Genomic DNA, 19,248 nt, shown 5'->3' with positions numbered 1-19,248 from the left:
AAAACACAGGCGCGGTCGACCGTGGCGGTTGACCACAAACAGATATATGAAATAACAGGTTTAGAAGCAGTTTGATGATTTTGAAACCATGTTTAAAAAATCAAATAAATTTAGGAAAATATAAAACTTTGGGAAATGATTGTAGACATGATAATACACATGCTTTGAAAAATATCATCATTTTACAAAATAGTTCAAAACATGAAAATGTGAACATATGAGTTTTGACATTTTAGCTTAACCATATTTTGGAACAATACAAAATAATTTTATAGACTTGAAGAAAGATGTGAACTATTGTTATGAAATCTATAAACAATAAATGTAGTATTTTATTAAAATACACACATAATGCACTAAAACATGATTTTATTGAACTATATAAAAATTGGTATTGATGAAATCATATATATGCATATAAGTATGAAACAAGAAATGTATTTTCAATTGTATTCAATTGTTTCATATTAAAAATATATATATAGAGAGAGAGAGAGAGAGAGAGAGAGAGAGAGAGAGAGAAGTTTTCGGCTGCGAAATTTTTTCGCACTGTTCCTGTGCGAAAATGAGTTCTGGCCTTTGGATTTCCGTCAGCACCAATAGCCGTTGGATCTGCTTCCCCAATTCCCAAGAGACATAAAAGAACCTGTCTCACCCAAAAAAAAAGAACCCACCCCTCCGACCCCAGAGCTAGGTCCCTCTCTTCCCGTCATCGAGCTCCGCCGACGCCTTATCGTCGTTGAGCCCAGAACCCAAACCCTCTCCCTTCCGATGAACCCTGGTCCCTCTCTTCTCGCCGTCGCCTTCTCGTCGTCGATAGCCAGGTCCCGCTTTGTCGCCGTCGAGCTCCTCCTCCGCCTTCAACCTCCTCCTCCGCGATCTGGCCTTCAACCTAAGTTGGACCTCTTTTAATTTTCAGGTGCGTTTTTTGATTTCTTGCTTGATTTAGGGCTTTTTGATGTGGGTTGTTGATGTTAGATGCGATTATTTTCTAGGTTGTTGTTTGTGAAAGTGAGTAGATTTGGGGAAACTTCAACCCTAACTTTTTAATTTTAATTTATTTTACTCATTTTTAATTTTGATTTATAGCTTGGCTTGACACTGTATTTAGATTTAAGCTTCAAAGATGCCTTTTTAATTTTAATTTGTTTGTTGTTTTTTGAACTCTTCTTTACGTGGAGCTCTCTTCGTAATTGCAGGTTTGAAGACTGTTGTTTGGACAGAGCTACAAAACCGGGTTCCATCTTTGTTAGAAACATATTTCATCTTGTTTGAATCAGGTAGAAATCGAGTCTGCTTCGATTTTACTCATTTTTAATTTTGACTGTCAACTATAACAACATATTTCTTCTTGTTATGGAGACACTCAGTGCCTTCTTACATAGCACAGTTTGCGTTGCTGACCGATGAGGAGGATTAAATAGCACAGTGGTTAAATTTCTGCTCAAATTTCTGATTCATTTGTATATAGAGTGACATTGGTTATTGGTACATGGTGAATAAGGAGAGGAAAATGAAAATAAAACCACAAAAAAGTCCTTAATTAAGGGTCATTTTAGCATGTTCCTGATGTTATGTTACTAGCGCCATGTTGATATTATTGTGAATAATCGTTGTTTTGTGCATGTATCAGCTTCTCAGTTATAGTTGAGATTGTTAGCTTTCTCCAGTTTGTGCATGTATCAGTTTCCTTGTTGTTAGTCAAACCGAAATGTCTCTCTAATCTGGATGAATGCGGACCTGGCTATAACTTCATATGGATGCACATATTCTAATTTCCTCTTTAATCTCATTGCTCCTCATCCACTTCCACATTCACTTTTCAAGTTATCTCTCTTTCTTTTCTTTTCTTTTCTTTTTATCTTGGCACATATCATAATTCATAATTGTTCATCATTCTGCTTGTTCAGACGAAGCAGTCGAGCATGACGCCACAAGTTTCAAGAGCCGGGTCAACTGAAGAAGTGCGGGAAAAGAGAAAGCTTTTTCTTGATATTATGGATTTGTTGAAGCTTGTTGTATTTGCTCTTTTATTTGGTATTTTTTTGGATTTGTATTTGGTATTTTTATTGGATTTGTGCTAAGTAGGGTGTAAGAATGTATTATTGGATTTGTTGAAGTGTATGTTCTCTGCATGTGTTCTAAATGCAACCCAGGTTTATGTTGAAGTGTATGTTCTCTGTTCTCTGCATGTGTACTAAATGCAACCCAGGTTTATGTTGAAGTGTTATGTTCTCTGCATGCGGATGAGTACTATATTACTCTGTCAGTGCACATAAATCTGTACCGAATTTCGTTTATAAAACTTGAGTATCTAGGAAACTTAGGTGCTCTTTTCTTCAAGGAAATAGGTCACCTCATGACCACAAAGATTTCAACAGAAACAACATTTTGAGCGCATTAGTTTATCAACTACCATCCAACAACTACAGCCATGATTCATAAATTAATAAAGCTCGACATCCAGAAATAGACCACAAAGATTTCAACAGAAACAACATTTTGAGCACAAAGATTTCCAGCAACAATAGTACATTTCAACAACAAGACCAAGAATAATTTTCAGCAACAATAATTTCCAGCAAAGATTTCCAGCAATATGAAATTCCAGCAACAATAATTTTGGCACCTGCAAATGAAATTCCAACATTTCAACAGAGATTTCCAAAATTCCAACATTCCAACATTCCAAAATTTCCAACATTTCAACAAAGATTTCCAGCAACAATAATTTTGTCACCTGCAAATGAAATTCCAAGAACAATAGTACATTTCAAGTCTAAATTTCCAAGTAGCTTCTATTACAGAATAAACTCAAAACCATATATGTTTCTTAGGAGGCACACCAAACAACTCAAAACAAAAGTACATTTCAAGTCTAAATTTCCAGGTAGCTTCCCATTTCTGCACAGAAACTTGGCGATTAGGGTGGGGGGGGATATAAAGGAAATGAAGCTTATATTTCTCACCAATAGTGATATGATTTGCTCCGCCAACCTTGATCAAACTTCAAACAATAGTTAGAACTTCATCTGTATTAAAAAAATTAAAAAATCACGTTATATTAAAAAAAGGGCAATGTACAAGTTATTCAGTATGTATTAATCATTACCTTCCTCAAAGGAATCTTCTAAATCATCATTGGCTTCATCAATATTATCTTGTTCCATTGAATCACTAAAAAAATTTATGATAGCAAGACATATTAAAGATCATTGCACCAACTTAAGAAAATGTTTAAAAAAATAATAGCATTAGTATTACTAAAACAAATGATACACTACCTTGACAACTTTAGAGGGCAATTTCTTGTATCATGATTTTGTCCTCGCATTCCACACAAATTGCATTTCCTAGGCCGGCATTTGCGGATCTCCCTCGATGGCTTTAACCTCTTCCCTTTAGGCCTTCCTTTTGTTCTTGCTTGACTTGGTTCATGAACTATATCTTCAGAACACTCCGCATTCATATAATGTCCTTCCACATCTTGTCCAATTTCTTCATCATTGACGAGTTTCAAACGTTGCACCTTATTAATAGCATCCATCATCATTTCACGCATTAATTCATATACATCATTAGAAGATAGCCCCTCTTCGACCATTTCATTAGCTAAGCAATTTAGTTCACTAAAACGAGAAGCAAAATTAATTGTGGCATTATCTCCAATAATATTACCATCTCTAAGAACAACTCTTTTTCTAACATTTCGGCACCATCTTCTTAGAATATATTGCTCCGGTAACTCACTATGATTGGTAATTTTAAGATATACCAAGATATGTCGGCACGGAATGCCCTTGAATTCAAACATGAGACACGAACAACAGACCATTTTAGTTGTTTTGCAGTATATAATATATCTCAATCTTTCATCATCACCACAAAAATTCAATTGGAAAGTACTTTCTCTTTCATTTTCTTTTACAAGCTCAATGTTATACATTAAGCTAGGTTGAAGCTCGTCTTGAAAAATATAAAAGATTTTTTTCGTGTAGATTTGGGCCATTTGTTTTTTCATTGACCACAAAGTCTTCAATTTTGGTTTTTTCTCCACTGTGCAATGATCTTCTTTAAGCTCCCCCTCTCTTTGTCTCCCCAAGACCCTCTGAAAGATGATCACAAAATCATGAAGTGAATTTTTCCTTGATACATGCATTTTTAGCAATACATTCATCCCTTCACTTCTTTGACTGCTAGACATTCCAGCCCAAAAGTATTGTTTATGATAAACCGGAGCCCATTTTTCACGAATTGCATAAATATCCTTTAGCCAATCATGCGTTTCCAATCCATTTTTCTTAAGAATTGAAACCCAATTCTCTTCAAAAGAGCTAGCAGTCTCGGAGTCCCAAATAATTTCTTTGAAAGATTTCATAAATTCTGTACTATAAGCCCATTTACCCAACTTCTCCGGGACTTTGTCCAAGATATGCCAAATGCAAAACCTGTGCCGAATTTCTGGAAAAACTATTTCAATTGCCTTGCATATACCAAGACATTGATCTGTAATCATGCCCGAAGGAGGATGACCCATTGCTTCAATCCATTTGTTAAACAACCATACAAAAGAATTCGCTTCTTCGTTTGGGATCAAGCCACATCCTAAAAAAACACTTTGCCAATGGTGATTTATGCCTACAAACGGCACAAATACCAAGCCATATTGATTTGTGTTATGCGTGGCATCGAAGGAGACAACATCGCCAAAGTATTGATAATTCATTCTAGCAATACCATCCAGCCAAAAACAATGAGTTAAGCGTTTCTCTTCATCAACTTCATAAACATAATAAAATGAAGGATTCTTCTCTTGTTCCGATTTGAAATGATCCAACATCATTTGTGCATCATGACCGCGCCTCTCCTCTCTCAAATCTCTTTCATAATTTCTCACATCGGTCTCAATGCATCCAATTCTATGAAAACCTCCGCTAGAGTTTTCCAAGAAGGCCATTTGCTTGTTTGTTGGAATGTTCACCTCTCCAAACTGCTTTATCAATGTCTTCTTCGCACTTGTTACCTCACGGTTTCCCCTTAGAAAATGTGTTCTACTCGGTGAAATAAATGTATGATTATGTTCTTCCACGAACTTGTAGACACTCCATATGCCCATTTTTTTGTCTAATTTCAAGCGAATCAAGGCCTTACAATTTGTTCTAATTGTACCACATCGTCGAAAATCCAACGATTTGCTCTTTAACACTCCTTCTTTCGAACAAACATAACTTTTGCAAATTAACTCTCTATCCTTCCCATAATTTGTTGTGCTATTACGGATATCAAAACCTCCGGTCTTTCCGTAATTTCTGTAGAATTTTTTAGCGTCTTCTAAATTGTCGAAAGTCATTCCTATTTTTGGTTTTAAGTGCTCATTAACAATTGGCACAACTAAGTTATCTAACTGGGAGAATTGTTCATCAACAACATGGGAGCAACTATCTTCAGTTTCCATTGGATCAAACATCAAGCACAAATCATCAAAGAATAATTTTTACCTACAAGAACAAACATCAAGAACAAACATCAAGCACAAACCATCAAAGACAACCATGCACAAAAATAAACAAATGAATCCATAGATTATATATAAATCATCTTAAGAGGACAGTCAAAAAAATCACAAGAACAAACATGCTTATATATATATTTGCAGCTAACGGTAATAATGCTAAACAGTAAACACTATGATGCGCATTTGAATGTGTATACTAGTGTAGCTTAACGCATTTGAATGTGTATAAATCAACAAATATAAACCAAAGAGATCAAAACAATCCATGCAAGCACGGACATAGTACTTGTCGGACATAAAGTAAAACAACAACCATAACTTTTTTGTTTTGCATTGGTTTGATATAAGTAACTAGCATACCCTCTCAATCGGGAGAGAAATGAGCCAAAAATCTTCCTGAAGCCCGTTTCCTGAAATGTAAAAATTCTCGTCTTCACTAGCGCGTTTTAGTAGCAGAGAGAAAAATGAGTCTTTAGTTTCAACTTTTTTATCTAATTTAATTTCCATCCAACCAAATAATTAAAAGCAAAAACCTCCAAAGTTATTGGTTTTGTAGAATTCTGATAGCTACAATGGTCTCGGATTTGATTTTGGACTGAGTGGTCCAAAATTTAAAATTCTGATAGCTACAATGGTCTCGGATTTGATTTTGGACTGAGTGGTCCAAAATTTAAAATTAAAAAAAACTTTCTAAGGAAACAGCTCCTTAATGTATATATTGCCTGATTAGAATTTAATTAACTGAAAAATAATTGAATGACGAAGTTAATTAACTGATTCGAATTGAAGTCACCAAAACATTAAAAACGCACCTGAAAATTGAAAGAGGTCCAACCTAGGTTGAAGGCCAGATCGCGGAGGAGGAGGTTGAAGGCGGAGGAGGAGCTCGACGGCGACAAAGCGGGACCTGGCTATCGACGGTGAGAAGGCGATGGCGAGAAGAGAGGGACCAGGATCTAGGGAGGGAGAGGGTTTGGGTTCTGCGGAGCTCGACGGCGAGAAGAGAGGGACCAGGGTTCGTCGGAAGGGAGAGGGTTTGGGTTCTGGGCTCAACGGCGATAAGGCGTCGGCGGAGCTCGATGACGGGAAGAGTAAAAACTTTGTTTGTGGATAAACCAAAATCCAAAATGTGTACATATATATATATATAACTATATATATATATATACATGGAAACCAATAAATGTGTGTGTGTATATTATATTGAGCTTAAGGTACTAACACACATAATATAAACTCCTAAACTAAATTACCCAAGCTTGATCTTGATCTTCAATAGCTCGACTTGGTAATCTTGCGGATGAAGCTTGAACTTGGATCTTCAACTTGAATTGTACATAGCTTCACCTACTATTCCGCCAACCTCCATTGGATATGATCGTTAAGGCTCGATTCCATCCATCCTCCAACAACGTTGCTTGTCTATAATACATAAGAAAATATAAACACTAGACAAACAACATTAGGTGTAAATTGTTTGTAAATCATCATCAAATAAGAAGGCCAACAATCTCCCCCTTTTGATGATGATAAACAATTTACAAAAAGGATATATGCATGAAAGGAAGTTAATATGTAAATTAGAATTATCATGCATATAACCAAAACAAGATATACTCATAATATTTCTCCACCTTTGACAACATCAAAAAGGGAAAAAACACCAAGAATGGGAGAGCGAAAGCTCCCCCTACATATGAGCATGGGTGAGTATAAAACAAGTATAGGGATTGCTCCCCTTATCGAAATACCTTATAGAATATATGTAATAAAAGATCATGGCAAATATGTGAGCAAGCATAAAAAATATGCTAAATATCACTCACATACAAGAGGATAATGAGAACATATATAAATATATCAATATAAAAAAGTGTTTCAAATGTACAAACATAAAAACAAGGTATAAAATAGATTTATGAAATCACAAGAAAGAAGACATGAGAATCGTGTAAAAAGTTTCCAAATGAAAACAAATCAACCAATGAAATCATAAATCATAAGTAAATCATATAAGAACATAAAACCAAATCATCATTGATTTTTAAAAATCAAGAGGGGCAATTATATTTAGCTCTTGAGCTAGTATCAACCCATATAAATATTTTAGCATCAGGTAAACAAGATTTGGGAATAAACACTCAATAAACCCGGAGGGTATATAACTACAAACCTCTCATTTAAAATCGAAACTAATAGTCATGAAAATAAAATAATTAATCAAAGAAAAATTGTTTTCATATTCAAAGATTTCAAAGCATAATTTTCAAAACCAAGACAAAGAAAAATAAAAATCACTAAAGTTCTTAGTTTAAGAATCATATTTGTTTTTGGTACCCAGGTAATCTTGGTACCAAAAGGTTTAGGGATATGACCCCTATCTTTTAAGCTCAAAGTCCTAGGGTTATGAACCCTCTTGGGCGCATTTAGTGCACGGACACGGTTATAACAAAAATTACCCAAATGACCCTTCTGATTGCAATAAGTACAATTGAAAGGAGACATTTGCTTATGTTGGCCAAACAGTTGTGCACGGGACTCATTTGCAAATAAAGATTTTTCTTTTAAATTATTTCACAAATAAAAAACATCATTAAACAAAGATGGTTTGCTTGAGAAATTTGGCAAGTTTGAATATTTTTTTAAATCATAACAAAACTTCGCCAAATGGCCAAATCTACCACAAATATCACATTTAAACACATGTGGTCTACTAGAAACATTTGGCAAACGTGATTTTCTTTTCAAATCAAAATAATATTCGGCCAAATGACCAACACGACCACAATGATCACATCTATACACATGAGCATGCTTGTAATGAACAATGGGTGTATGTGTGTGTACATGTGATGAAGAAACTTGATGAGATGCACAAGGAGCATTAGAATTCTTATGTTTGTGTGCATCGTAGCAAAATTTAGCAATATGGCCTTTTCGGCCGTAAATTGAACACTTGTAAACTTTGTTATATATGTGTGCATAATGAGTGGATGATTTTGCATTAGACTTGGCACACATATCCACAAGCTTCTTATAATTGTTAATGCATGTACTAAGAGTTGAATCTAAACATGAAATGTGTTTATTCACAAGATTCAAATTATCATTAGGAACATATATATTTTTATTAGAAGTAGAACATAAATAGTCATTTATAAAAGAAGCAGTATTATTTTTTATGTTCTCTACTTCTAACATGGCATTATTTTTAACATGAGATAAGCTAGTGATGGATGAGGTTAATTTTTTATTTTCCAAAATTAACATATCATTGTTTTCTTTAAGCACAATATTTTCTTTTGCAATGACATCGAATTTGAAACCTAGCAACTCATGATCGGATTTTAAATTAACATGCTTGCTTTTCAAATCTATAAAATTATTATGCAACTTAGTGTAGGCGTGCATTAATCTATCATATGCACAAGCGAGTTCATTGATGGATATATCACTATCAGATTCCGAATCATTTACCACACTAGGGTTATCCCCTAGTGGACATGTGCATGATGCTCCACTATTACTTGAAGTCGATTCCGCCACAACGCATCGAATCTCCTCCAAATCTCCTTGATGTGCTTCAAAATGTTTCCAAATCGTGTAAGCACTATCAAAATGAGCAAGTTCATTAGAAATACATGGTTCAAAAGCATTATGCAAGAGTTCCAACATTAACTTGTTCATTATAAACATTTTCTTATCATGATTGCTCCACTTAGATTTTTCCAATGTGGGCATAATGTAAGCACAATCAATAACTTCCCATAAGTCGATATTTCTAGATTCAACAAAATTTTAAATTTAGAGCACCATTGAGCATAAGGGAAATTTCTATATTTTGGAGCAATATTTGGATTATAGCCTAAACGAAATACATTCATATTCATGATATATATGTGAATATATGCAAGCAAGACATATGCAATCATAACTAGATTAGCACAAATAAGATAACTTGGATCTTTAACTCAAGACGATTAGTCCTTAAATCAAAGAGCACCAAGCTCTGATACAAATTGTTAGATCCTAGAGGGGGAGTGATTAGGATCTTATGCTAATCTAATCCGATTTTATGCCAATTAAAACTAATACAAATATATTCTTGCAAGATAGATATACAAGAGATATAAGCAAGAATAAGCAATATGAATAAAGAGATATATCCTAGCAAAGAGGTAATATATGCAATGATATATAAACTAACACAAGGGTGAAGTAAACATAAACAAGATAAGAGTGATAGTGTGCAAATAAATAATGCAAACACACAATATGATCACAGAGTTCAGACCTTTCGTCATACGTCTCCGCTCCCCACTCCCGGGGAGAAATCCACTATCACAACCGGGTTTTCTACGCTTACCCGAACAATGTTTACACCTCACACTCGGTTTTCTAGCTAACCAAAAACTTTATAATCACCACTCTTGCAATCCCACTCTGCACCCTCTCAAGTGTTGGACCTAGACGTATCTTCCTCAAGTGCTCAGATACAACCTCTCCCTAGGTTCATCAACCGAAGCCACTCCTCTTGGGACGATCCCCGACTTACACCACACACTTCTCTCGGTGTAAAAGTATATTACAAAGTGAATCTCACAATTAGGTTCAATACAAAGTGTTTGTTCTCTATAATGGATGAGAACGAATTGTAAGCTCACTCTCTAGGTAACACAATCCCACAACCCAATTAAACTATGAATGTAAATACAATAAGCTCAATGGTTGTGTGTGTGTGTGTAAGCAAAGAGAAATAAATCAAAACTAAACTCAATATAGTTCTAGCTTAATAACAATGATAATCAATATATATATAAAAGAGCTAGAAATGGAGTTTAGAAAACTTCTCAATAGATCAAGAGATTGAAGGAGGATGGTTGGATGCTCAAGCACCAATAGGATCTCCTCAAGCTCTTGTGAAATTGATTTTACAAACCCAAAACACTTAATTGCTTAAAAGCTTCTTAAACACTCTTAAACCAAACTAAAACCCTTGTTAAAACACTTTCAAACTTCTTAAAAAACACTCTCTTGGTTGTTGCTAAAAGATGAGAGCAAGGGGATATTTATACCCTTTCAAAACATCAGCCAAAAACCTAGAACAAAAGACCAAAAAGCCCAAGAATCAGAAATCTGATTCTGTACCAAAATGGCCGTTGGGAAATCGGCGGTCGACCGTGAGATTTTCGCTGTCGACCGCGAAGGTCATCAAAACTGAGAAAACGATAAAAAAAAGGCTCTGGTCGACCGCAGGAGTTCCCGAGCAGACGGTCGACCGCAAAAGTTTCTGCTGGCTCCTGATAAAAAAATATAGGCGCGATCGACCATGGCGGTCGACCGCAAACAGATATATGAAATAACAGGTTTAAAAGTAGTTTGATGATTTTGAAACCCTGTTTAAAAATATCAAATAAATTCAAAAAATATAAAACTTTAGGAAATGATTATAGACATGATAATACATATGCTACAAAAACTGGTTTTTAGAAAGGACTTCTCAAATGAAAAAATATTATTATTTTACAAAATAGTCCAAACCATGAAAATGTGAACATATGAGTTTTGACATTTTAGCTTAATCATATTTTGAAACAATACAAAATGATTTTATAGACTTGAAGAAAGATGTAAACTATTGTTATGAAGTCTATAAACAATGAATATAGTATTTTATCAAAATACACATATAATGCACTAAAACATAATTTCATTGAACTATATAAAATTGATGTTGATGAAATCATATATATGCATATAAGTATGAAACAAGAAATGTATTTTCAATTGTTTCATATTAAAACTTGAAAACTCAAAAACCATGTATGTATATATATAACTAAATATATATAGAAACCAAAACTTAACTTATGTATATATATATAACTATATATATATACAACGAAACCAATAAAATGTGTGTGTGTATATTATATTGAGCTTAAGGTACTAACACACATAATATAAACTCCTAAACTAAATTACCCAAGCTTGATCTTGATCTTCAATAGCTTTACTTGGTAATCTTGCGGATGAAGCTTGAACTTAGATTTTCAACTTGAATTGTACATAGCTTCATCTACTATTCCGCCAACCTCCATTGGATATGATCGTTAAGGTTCGATTCCATCCATCCTCCAATAACGTTGTTTGTCTATAATACATAGGAAAACACAAATACTAGACAAACAACATTAGATGTAAATTGTTTGTAAATCATCATCAAAACAAGAAGGCCAACAATTTATAGGTTTCACGTATTATTTATGATTGCCAATGGGGATTTGTTTTGTTATAAGGCGATGACGAAGGTCCAAAAATGTGAATAGCAACCTACATCTTTAAATAACATATATTGGATGGCTTTCTGTGATGATAATGACCTACAAATAAATATATTTTGAGCCCTTTTTATTTTTGTCACGCCCAGCTTCCCAAAACACCGAGGAATCGGAACGTGAACAAGCCCGCGACGTATTAGATTGAGAAGAAATATACACATCATTTTTTTCTCTTTTCTTTTCTTCTCAATCCAATACGCTAAGCGTCTACAAATATATACAATGCAAAGGCACAAGTCCCCGATTACAGATAGCAAGAATATAATGAACAACGCAGAATAAAATAATACATATCACAAACGAATATCATCCAAGACATAAAAATACGGGTCAAACATGCTCTTATACAAATCTGAACAAAAGAATACTGGAGAAAATAAAATACAATGATCAAGCGGAAAAGGAAATGCTACAAAAGAAACTAGGATCATAAACTAAGAAGAGGTAGCTGAACTTCGGCCTATTCTTCAACTCTATCTGCAAGGCACTCCTGCTGAGAATCCTCTGGCTCCTGACGATCTCCCAGCTGAATCTGTTCTTCCTCTAAGTCTGATGTACACCAGAGAAAACAAGTGTATGTCAGCGTGCATGGCACACGACAAGACCCCACAAAAGAAATAGAACGATCGAAAACCCAAAGCGGAAAACGATACGATAATAGAAATGTCTAAAGGACGTGCAACTGGAAATTCAACAAAATCAATCAAGTAACTAATCGATCATGCAACTAGCGATCAGAACAATCATCCAACTAACAAGGTCATACAACTAGATGGAATTAATACTTAAAAATCTACAACAAGAGACGTAGTACGTCAAGCAAAATAATCCAAACAAGAAAACCCTCATGTATATACCTTATGTCTCAAATTGTGGGTAATTAAATATTAATCCCGATCTATATATGGAAAGAAAGTACAACTGGCCTACATATCATAGGAATTCATACTTAGCCAAGAAACGAGGTCATGTGACTAGCCATCCTAAAACTCACTGGTCTACATCTCACATAAATTCAACATTCATATTATCGGATAACTGACTTTTCACAAATCCTCTACGTGCATCCAATACCGCTACACGAATTGGTCAGAGGACTACACGCAATCCGATCTTGGTCTGGTTCGAACTCAGGAAAAGCTCAGGTGACGAAATAGGTCACGGACTAAAGTGACTACACAAATTCACTTTAACCTAACAACCAACCCCAGTGACTACACGAATTCACTGACGCGAGTTGGAAGATACATCAACAATCACATCCAAGCACATGAACATTAACTTCCTCATCCCAACTCTTCTCGTTTTTCTAAATCAACAGTCATATTCCACACTAAAACTCTGGTTCACCACCTAAACTCAGTCAATGCACTCACACATATCACTAAGTCTGTTCATGACGCACGAGGCCACTAAGTCATGAACTACTAAGGATTCTCAAACACAACATGGACAATACATAGCAGACATATCAAATACATTATATAAATACAAAACGTGAAATGTGATCATAAACAGTAAAAACATACATGTAGTCTGGTTTCATCAATATCTTGTTATCCAGCCCTCTAAACTATTCATACAAAATCATAAATTACTTAAAATCCAAAATAGATAATTCTTTTTACAAATAAATTCCTTTAAATCATCATAACTATCAAAAATAATTCTTTTTTCAAAATAATTCCTTTAAATTTATTATAATTTTTTTAAATGATTCTGTTCTCAAATAATTTTTTTAATTAATATAACTATCCAAAAATGATTATGCTGCCAAAATAAATTCTTTTAATCTATTATAATTATTTTGAAAATACTATTTATCATATAATTACAATTTATTTAATATAATTCATCAAATCCATGCAGATAATTATATCACAAATTAACATAAATAGATAATTCACAATTTCATCAACAAGCCAATGCAGATAATTATTAACAGATCTAAAATTGTAGATATTTTATAATAAATAGAAAATTTTCAGATCTGAGCAAGTGGGATCTTGCCTCGGGGTTCATCGAATGATTCAACATTGACAGCGCGGGTCGGATCCGATGTGGGGGCATAACATCGAGAAGAGCTCCGGTGAGGGGCTGCGGTGACGGGCGTGGAGTTCGTCGGATTTTGGGCTACCGGAGAATAGCAAAGGGGCAGCGGGGAAGAGAGGTGCGGCTACGCAGGGGTTTGCGGCTGCAACATTGGAGTGAGGTGGCCCTACGGTGTTGCCGACGGGGAGAGAGAGGGGAGACATTGGCGACTGTTGAAGGCTGACGGGACGAACGCAGTGGGGGAGGGCTAAGCGTGGGCTAAGGGAAAACAGAGGACGAAGTGGGCGGAGGTGGATGGGGGAGAGCGTGAGTCTATGACGTGGGGATGAAAGAATGGGGAGCACTCGACGACGTGAAGGAGGCACGGGGGTGCTACAGGGGTCATAGGAGGCGGCGGATCTGGGTCGGGTTGAAGCAGCGGCGATCTCGAGTGGCTGCTGGCAACGCAGCTATAGGTGGGGTTGAGGCGATGCAAGCTCAGAGGTGTCAGTGGATGCTGCGTGGAGGGAGGCGACGAAGCTTGGGCGGAAGGACGTAGGGGCGAACGGGTTGATGTAAGAGAAGGGGCTGAAGGTGGAGCCGCGAGGGGAACGGCTTGGGGCGGATGGCTAGTAGTGAGACGAGCAGGGAAGGGTGGGAGGTTTGAGTGTTGTCAGCGGAAGAGAAATGAGGGTGGCTGGGTGTTATGCGTGAGAGATGTAGAGAGAAAAACAGAGGAGAATATAAAGAAAGGGGACACTGGATTTTTTGGAAGAAGAGATAGGGAGAGAGAATGAAATTATATATATAATATATATATATATATATATATATATATATATATATATATATATATATATATATATATATATATATATATATATATATATATATATATATATATATATATATATAGAGAGAGAGAGAGAGAGAGAGAGAGAGAGGGGGGGGGGAATTAGGGGTTTTTTAAAAATTTATTAAAAATAATAATAATCACAAAAAAATTAAATAATTACGTAAAAATTCTTTACACATTAAAACGTACCAGTTATAGTAATATAATCGATAATACACAATAGAAGAAATAATGCAAGAAATTACATAATTAAAAAAGAATAATTAATAAAAATATAATTTCTTATATTTAAAATTAAATAATTATAGGATAATTATCTACGTAATAAAATGTACAAATTGTACTAATACAACTGATAATATGCAACAGTAGAAATAATACAACTAATTACACAATTAAATGAGAATAGATAATAAAAAATATAATTACTTACATTTAAATTCAAATAATTATGGGATAATTATTTACGCGATAAAATATACCAGTTATATTAATACAATCGTTAATACACAATAGTAGAAATAATACAACAAATTATATAAATAATATGTAATTAATAATATAACTTATTATACAAAAATATACATAATAATAATAATAATATCAGGTATTATCCAAAATTATTCGTAATAGTATCGGTAACTCAACGAATAAATTCTAGAAATTTTTACCGCACTAAATAAATTTATAAATATTTAAAATCATTTGAATAAATATAAAACTTAGACTTTAAATCATAAAAATTGTGAAAATTCGAGAAAAATATAAATACTCTTTTAAAAATCATAATTAAATATTTTAAAATATTAAAAAATTATTTTAACTAGTATTAAAATTTACAGTCCTTACAATTTTCATGTCATATGAGTTGTTATGATGAATTAGGTTATTTATAGGTTTTGTTGGCCCTTTGTTTTGATGATGATTTATAAATAATTTATATCTAATATTGTTTGTCTAGTATTTGTGTTTTTTTATTTATTATAGACAAACAATAAGTTGGAGGATGGATGGAATTGCACATTCACGATCATATCCAATGGAGGTTGGCGGAATTGTGGAGTGAAGCAATGTAAATAAAGTTATATTATGTGTGTTGGTACTTTAAGCTCAATATAATATGCACACACATTTTTTTGGTTTCTTTGTATATATATATAGTTATATATATATTTACATAAGTTAAGTTTTGGTTTCTATGTATATTTAGTTATATATATACATACATGATTTTGAGTTTTCAAGTTTTAATATGAAACAATTGAATACAATAGAAAATACATTTCTTATTTCATACTTATATGCATATATATGATTTTATCAATATTAACTTTATTTAGTTCAATGAAATCGTATTTATTATTTTCGAAAAGTTTGCAAAATATGCAATTTTATGAAAATATTATATTCTTAGTTTTTGGACTTAACAATAATCATATACATCTTTTATTAAGTCTGCAAAATCGTTTTGTAATGTTTCAAAACATGGTTAAGCTAAAATGTCAAAACTCATGTGTTTACATTTTCATGTTTTGGACTATTTTGCAAAATAATTATATTTCTCATTTGGGAGGTCTTTTTTAAAAACTAGTTTTTGTAGCATGTGTATTATCAAGTCTACAATCATTTCCCAAAGTTTCATAATTTTTGAAATTTGTTTGATATTTTTAAATAAGGTTTCAAAATCAGAAAACTGTTTACAAAACCTATTTTTATCATATATCAGTTTGCGGTCGACCGTCACGGTTGACCGCCATTGAGTCCAGAGACTCATGATTGTTTTTAGAGAATTTTTTTTTATGCAGTCCAGAGAGTTTCGTGGTCGCCCGCCACGGTCGACCGTCTGTTGTCCAGAGCCGTATTTAGTTTCTGTTGTTGCTCACGGTCGATCGCGAAATTCCCACGGTCGACCGCCGATTACCCAACGGCTATATTGGGTACAGAATCATAAATCTGATTCTTTGGGATTTTTGTTGATTTGTTTTGGGGTTTTTGCTATTGGTTTCTCTTCCTATATAAACCCCTCAAACCCCAACTACCAGTGAGATCCAAGAAGTTTTTAAACAAAAGTTTAACAAGGGTTTAAGCTTGTTTAGTTTGTTTTAAGTTTGGGGTTTGCTTTTACAAAGAGGAGCTTACATCAGTTGTTTAAGAGTTCATCTTTAATATTTTATCATTCTCTCTTTGTGTTTATAGAGAAGTTTCCTTAACTCAACTTCCTAGCATTTTTACTATTGTATTTCATATCAATTTTATTGCTAGTTCTTCTTGAGTTAAATTTTATTTATTCTCATTGTTACACACACCCACATTGAGCTTATAGTATTTACATATATAGTATAATTGGGGTTGTGAGAGTTTGTAACATTGAGTTGTGCTTAATTAAGTTCTCATCCATTATAGAGAACAACTATTGTTATAATCATGCTTAATTTGTGAGATCACTTTGTAATACACTTGTACACCGAGAGAAGTGTGTGGTGTGAGTCGGGGATCGTCCCAAGAGGAGTGGGGTAGGTAAAATACCTAGAGAGAGATTGTAATTCCTAACACTTGAGGAAGACACGTTTGTGACCAACACTTGAGAGGGTGTAGAGTGAGATTGCGAGAGTAGTGATTGTAAAGTTTTCGGTTAGCTAGAAAATCGAGTGTGAGGTGTAAACGTTGTTCGGGTAAGCATAGAAAACCCAGTTGTGATAGTGGATTTCTCCCCGGGAGTGGGGAGCGGAGACGTAGGACGGAAGGTCCGAACTCCGTGATCATATTATGTGTTTGCATTGTTTATATTATCCTATCACAATTATATCTTTAGCTTAGATTGTTTACCCTTGTGTTGTTTATATATCCTTACATATATTTCACCATATATCTCATTGCTAGGATATATCTCTTTTTTTATATTGCATATTCTTGCTCATATCATATTGTATATCTATCTTGCAAGAATAATTCTTTAGTAAATTTTAATTAGCATAAAATTAGATTAGATTAGCATAAGACCCTAATCACCCCCCCCCCCCCCTCTAGGGTCTAAGCAGGTTTTGCCATGTAAATTCTACTTGATTCAAATACATAATTCATACAAGCTATGCCCAATCATGTTACAGGTTAGGATTCAATATTTTTTGTCATACGGGTTGTTATGATGATTTATGATGAATCAGGTTATTTATAGGTTTCATATGATTTTCCATGTCAAATAAACATTCATGATGAATCAATTTATTTATAGGTTTCATATGAACTTTCTACTAATTCAGGCATGTATTTCATACAGTTATGAGCAATCATGTTATTTACAGGTTTTGTATGATTTTTCATGTCAAACAGGTATTTATGATGAATCGGGATATTTACAGGTTTCATATGTTATTTTAGCACTTTTCTTTTGGTATGATTACTCCCAACGAAGGTCACAAATAAATTTATCTTTAATGAAAGGTAAACTTACCATGGTGACCATATACATTTTTTTCCTACAAACTTCAATACCAACCAAACACAAAAAAAGTGAGAAAAGTCTAATCAACAAAAAGCTTTCACCCTTTTTAGATACCAATCAAATAGAAAAAAGTGTGTAAATTAATTTCCCACCATGTTTTATGTGTGAACCTAGCACCAACAAGCAATTTTATGGAAAACTTTAGAAAACAAAATAAATGAGTTTTTCACATGGAATGATATTTCCCAATAAATAGAAAACAAACTAAACACCCAAAAGGAAATATCAATAGCTAAGTACAAGAATCAACTCCAGAGTCCCAAGAAAGGGGAACTTTTCCTACTACACTCTCACGAAGAGAGACTGGTTTGATTATAATTCAGTTGTATATTAACTCAGTTGGATTAAAATTTTAGGTATTTAGCAAAAAAAAGCGGTTTATAATCCATGCCCTAAAATTTTATATTTACCTAAAAATTGACATTACTTTTTCATTTTAGCCTAGAAACTAACGTCAATGACATTCTAGCCTAAAAATTCACAAATACAACAAGAAGTAGGCCTATCCGGCCGAAAACTTAAATTTGTCATTAGTTTAAACAAAAAAAATTTAAAGACTTTCATATATGTGCTCAATCTCTCATACTTTTTGGATTTGCTCCCTTGAGTTATAAAATTTGTAAAAAAAGACCCTCTCTCCTTTCCTTCCAACCATCTCCTCCCTCCTCCTCCTCCTCTTCCTCATTTCCTCCGTTCTTTTCTCCTTCCCATCCTTAACCTCTTCTCCTCTCTTCCACTCTCTCACCCTCCTTTTCTATATCTCCACTCTTACACTATCTCTCCCTATTTCTCCAACCCCACAGCTTCTTAACTTTCTGTAACTTCTCTTTCTGAATGTTTGATGTTGGATCTGAAAGAGAAAGAGAAGAAGGAATGGGGTTGAAATGTTTAAAAATGAAAATTAGGAGTCGGCGTAGCAATGATTTATATTGAAAACTGGGGGTGGGCGAAGCAGTGAATAAGAGAGAATGGGAAAGAGGAATAGGGAGTGGAAGAGAAAAAA

At 34.1% G+C, this 19,248-nt stretch overlaps 1 protein-coding gene and 1 long non-coding RNA gene across 2 annotated transcripts; both read right to left on the bottom strand.

Moving 5' to 3' along the window:
• On the bottom strand, window positions 2,747–3,248 carry LOC109829432. The gene is made up of 3 exons (XR_002244013.1): window positions 3,113–3,248; window positions 2,970–3,032; window positions 2,747–2,904 (listed from the first exon to the last, which is right to left on the bottom strand). It is a non-coding gene; the product is annotated as an uncharacterized LOC109829432 (long non-coding RNA).
• LOC109830877 (protein FAR1-RELATED SEQUENCE 5-like) lies at window positions 3,281–5,455 on the bottom strand. Its single transcript, XM_020398236.1, has one exon. The coding sequence runs from the start codon at window positions 5,453–5,455 to the stop codon at window positions 3,281–3,283; it is 2,175 nt and encodes a 724-aa protein (XP_020253825.1).

This window comes from Asparagus officinalis, chromosome 2 (genome assembly GCF_001876935.1).
Source record: "Asparagus officinalis chromosome 2, Aspof.V1, whole genome shotgun sequence".
NCBI lineage: Eukaryota > Viridiplantae > Streptophyta > Magnoliopsida > Asparagales > Asparagaceae > Asparagus > Asparagus officinalis.
This window is presented reverse-complemented; position numbering and strand designations above follow the sequence as displayed.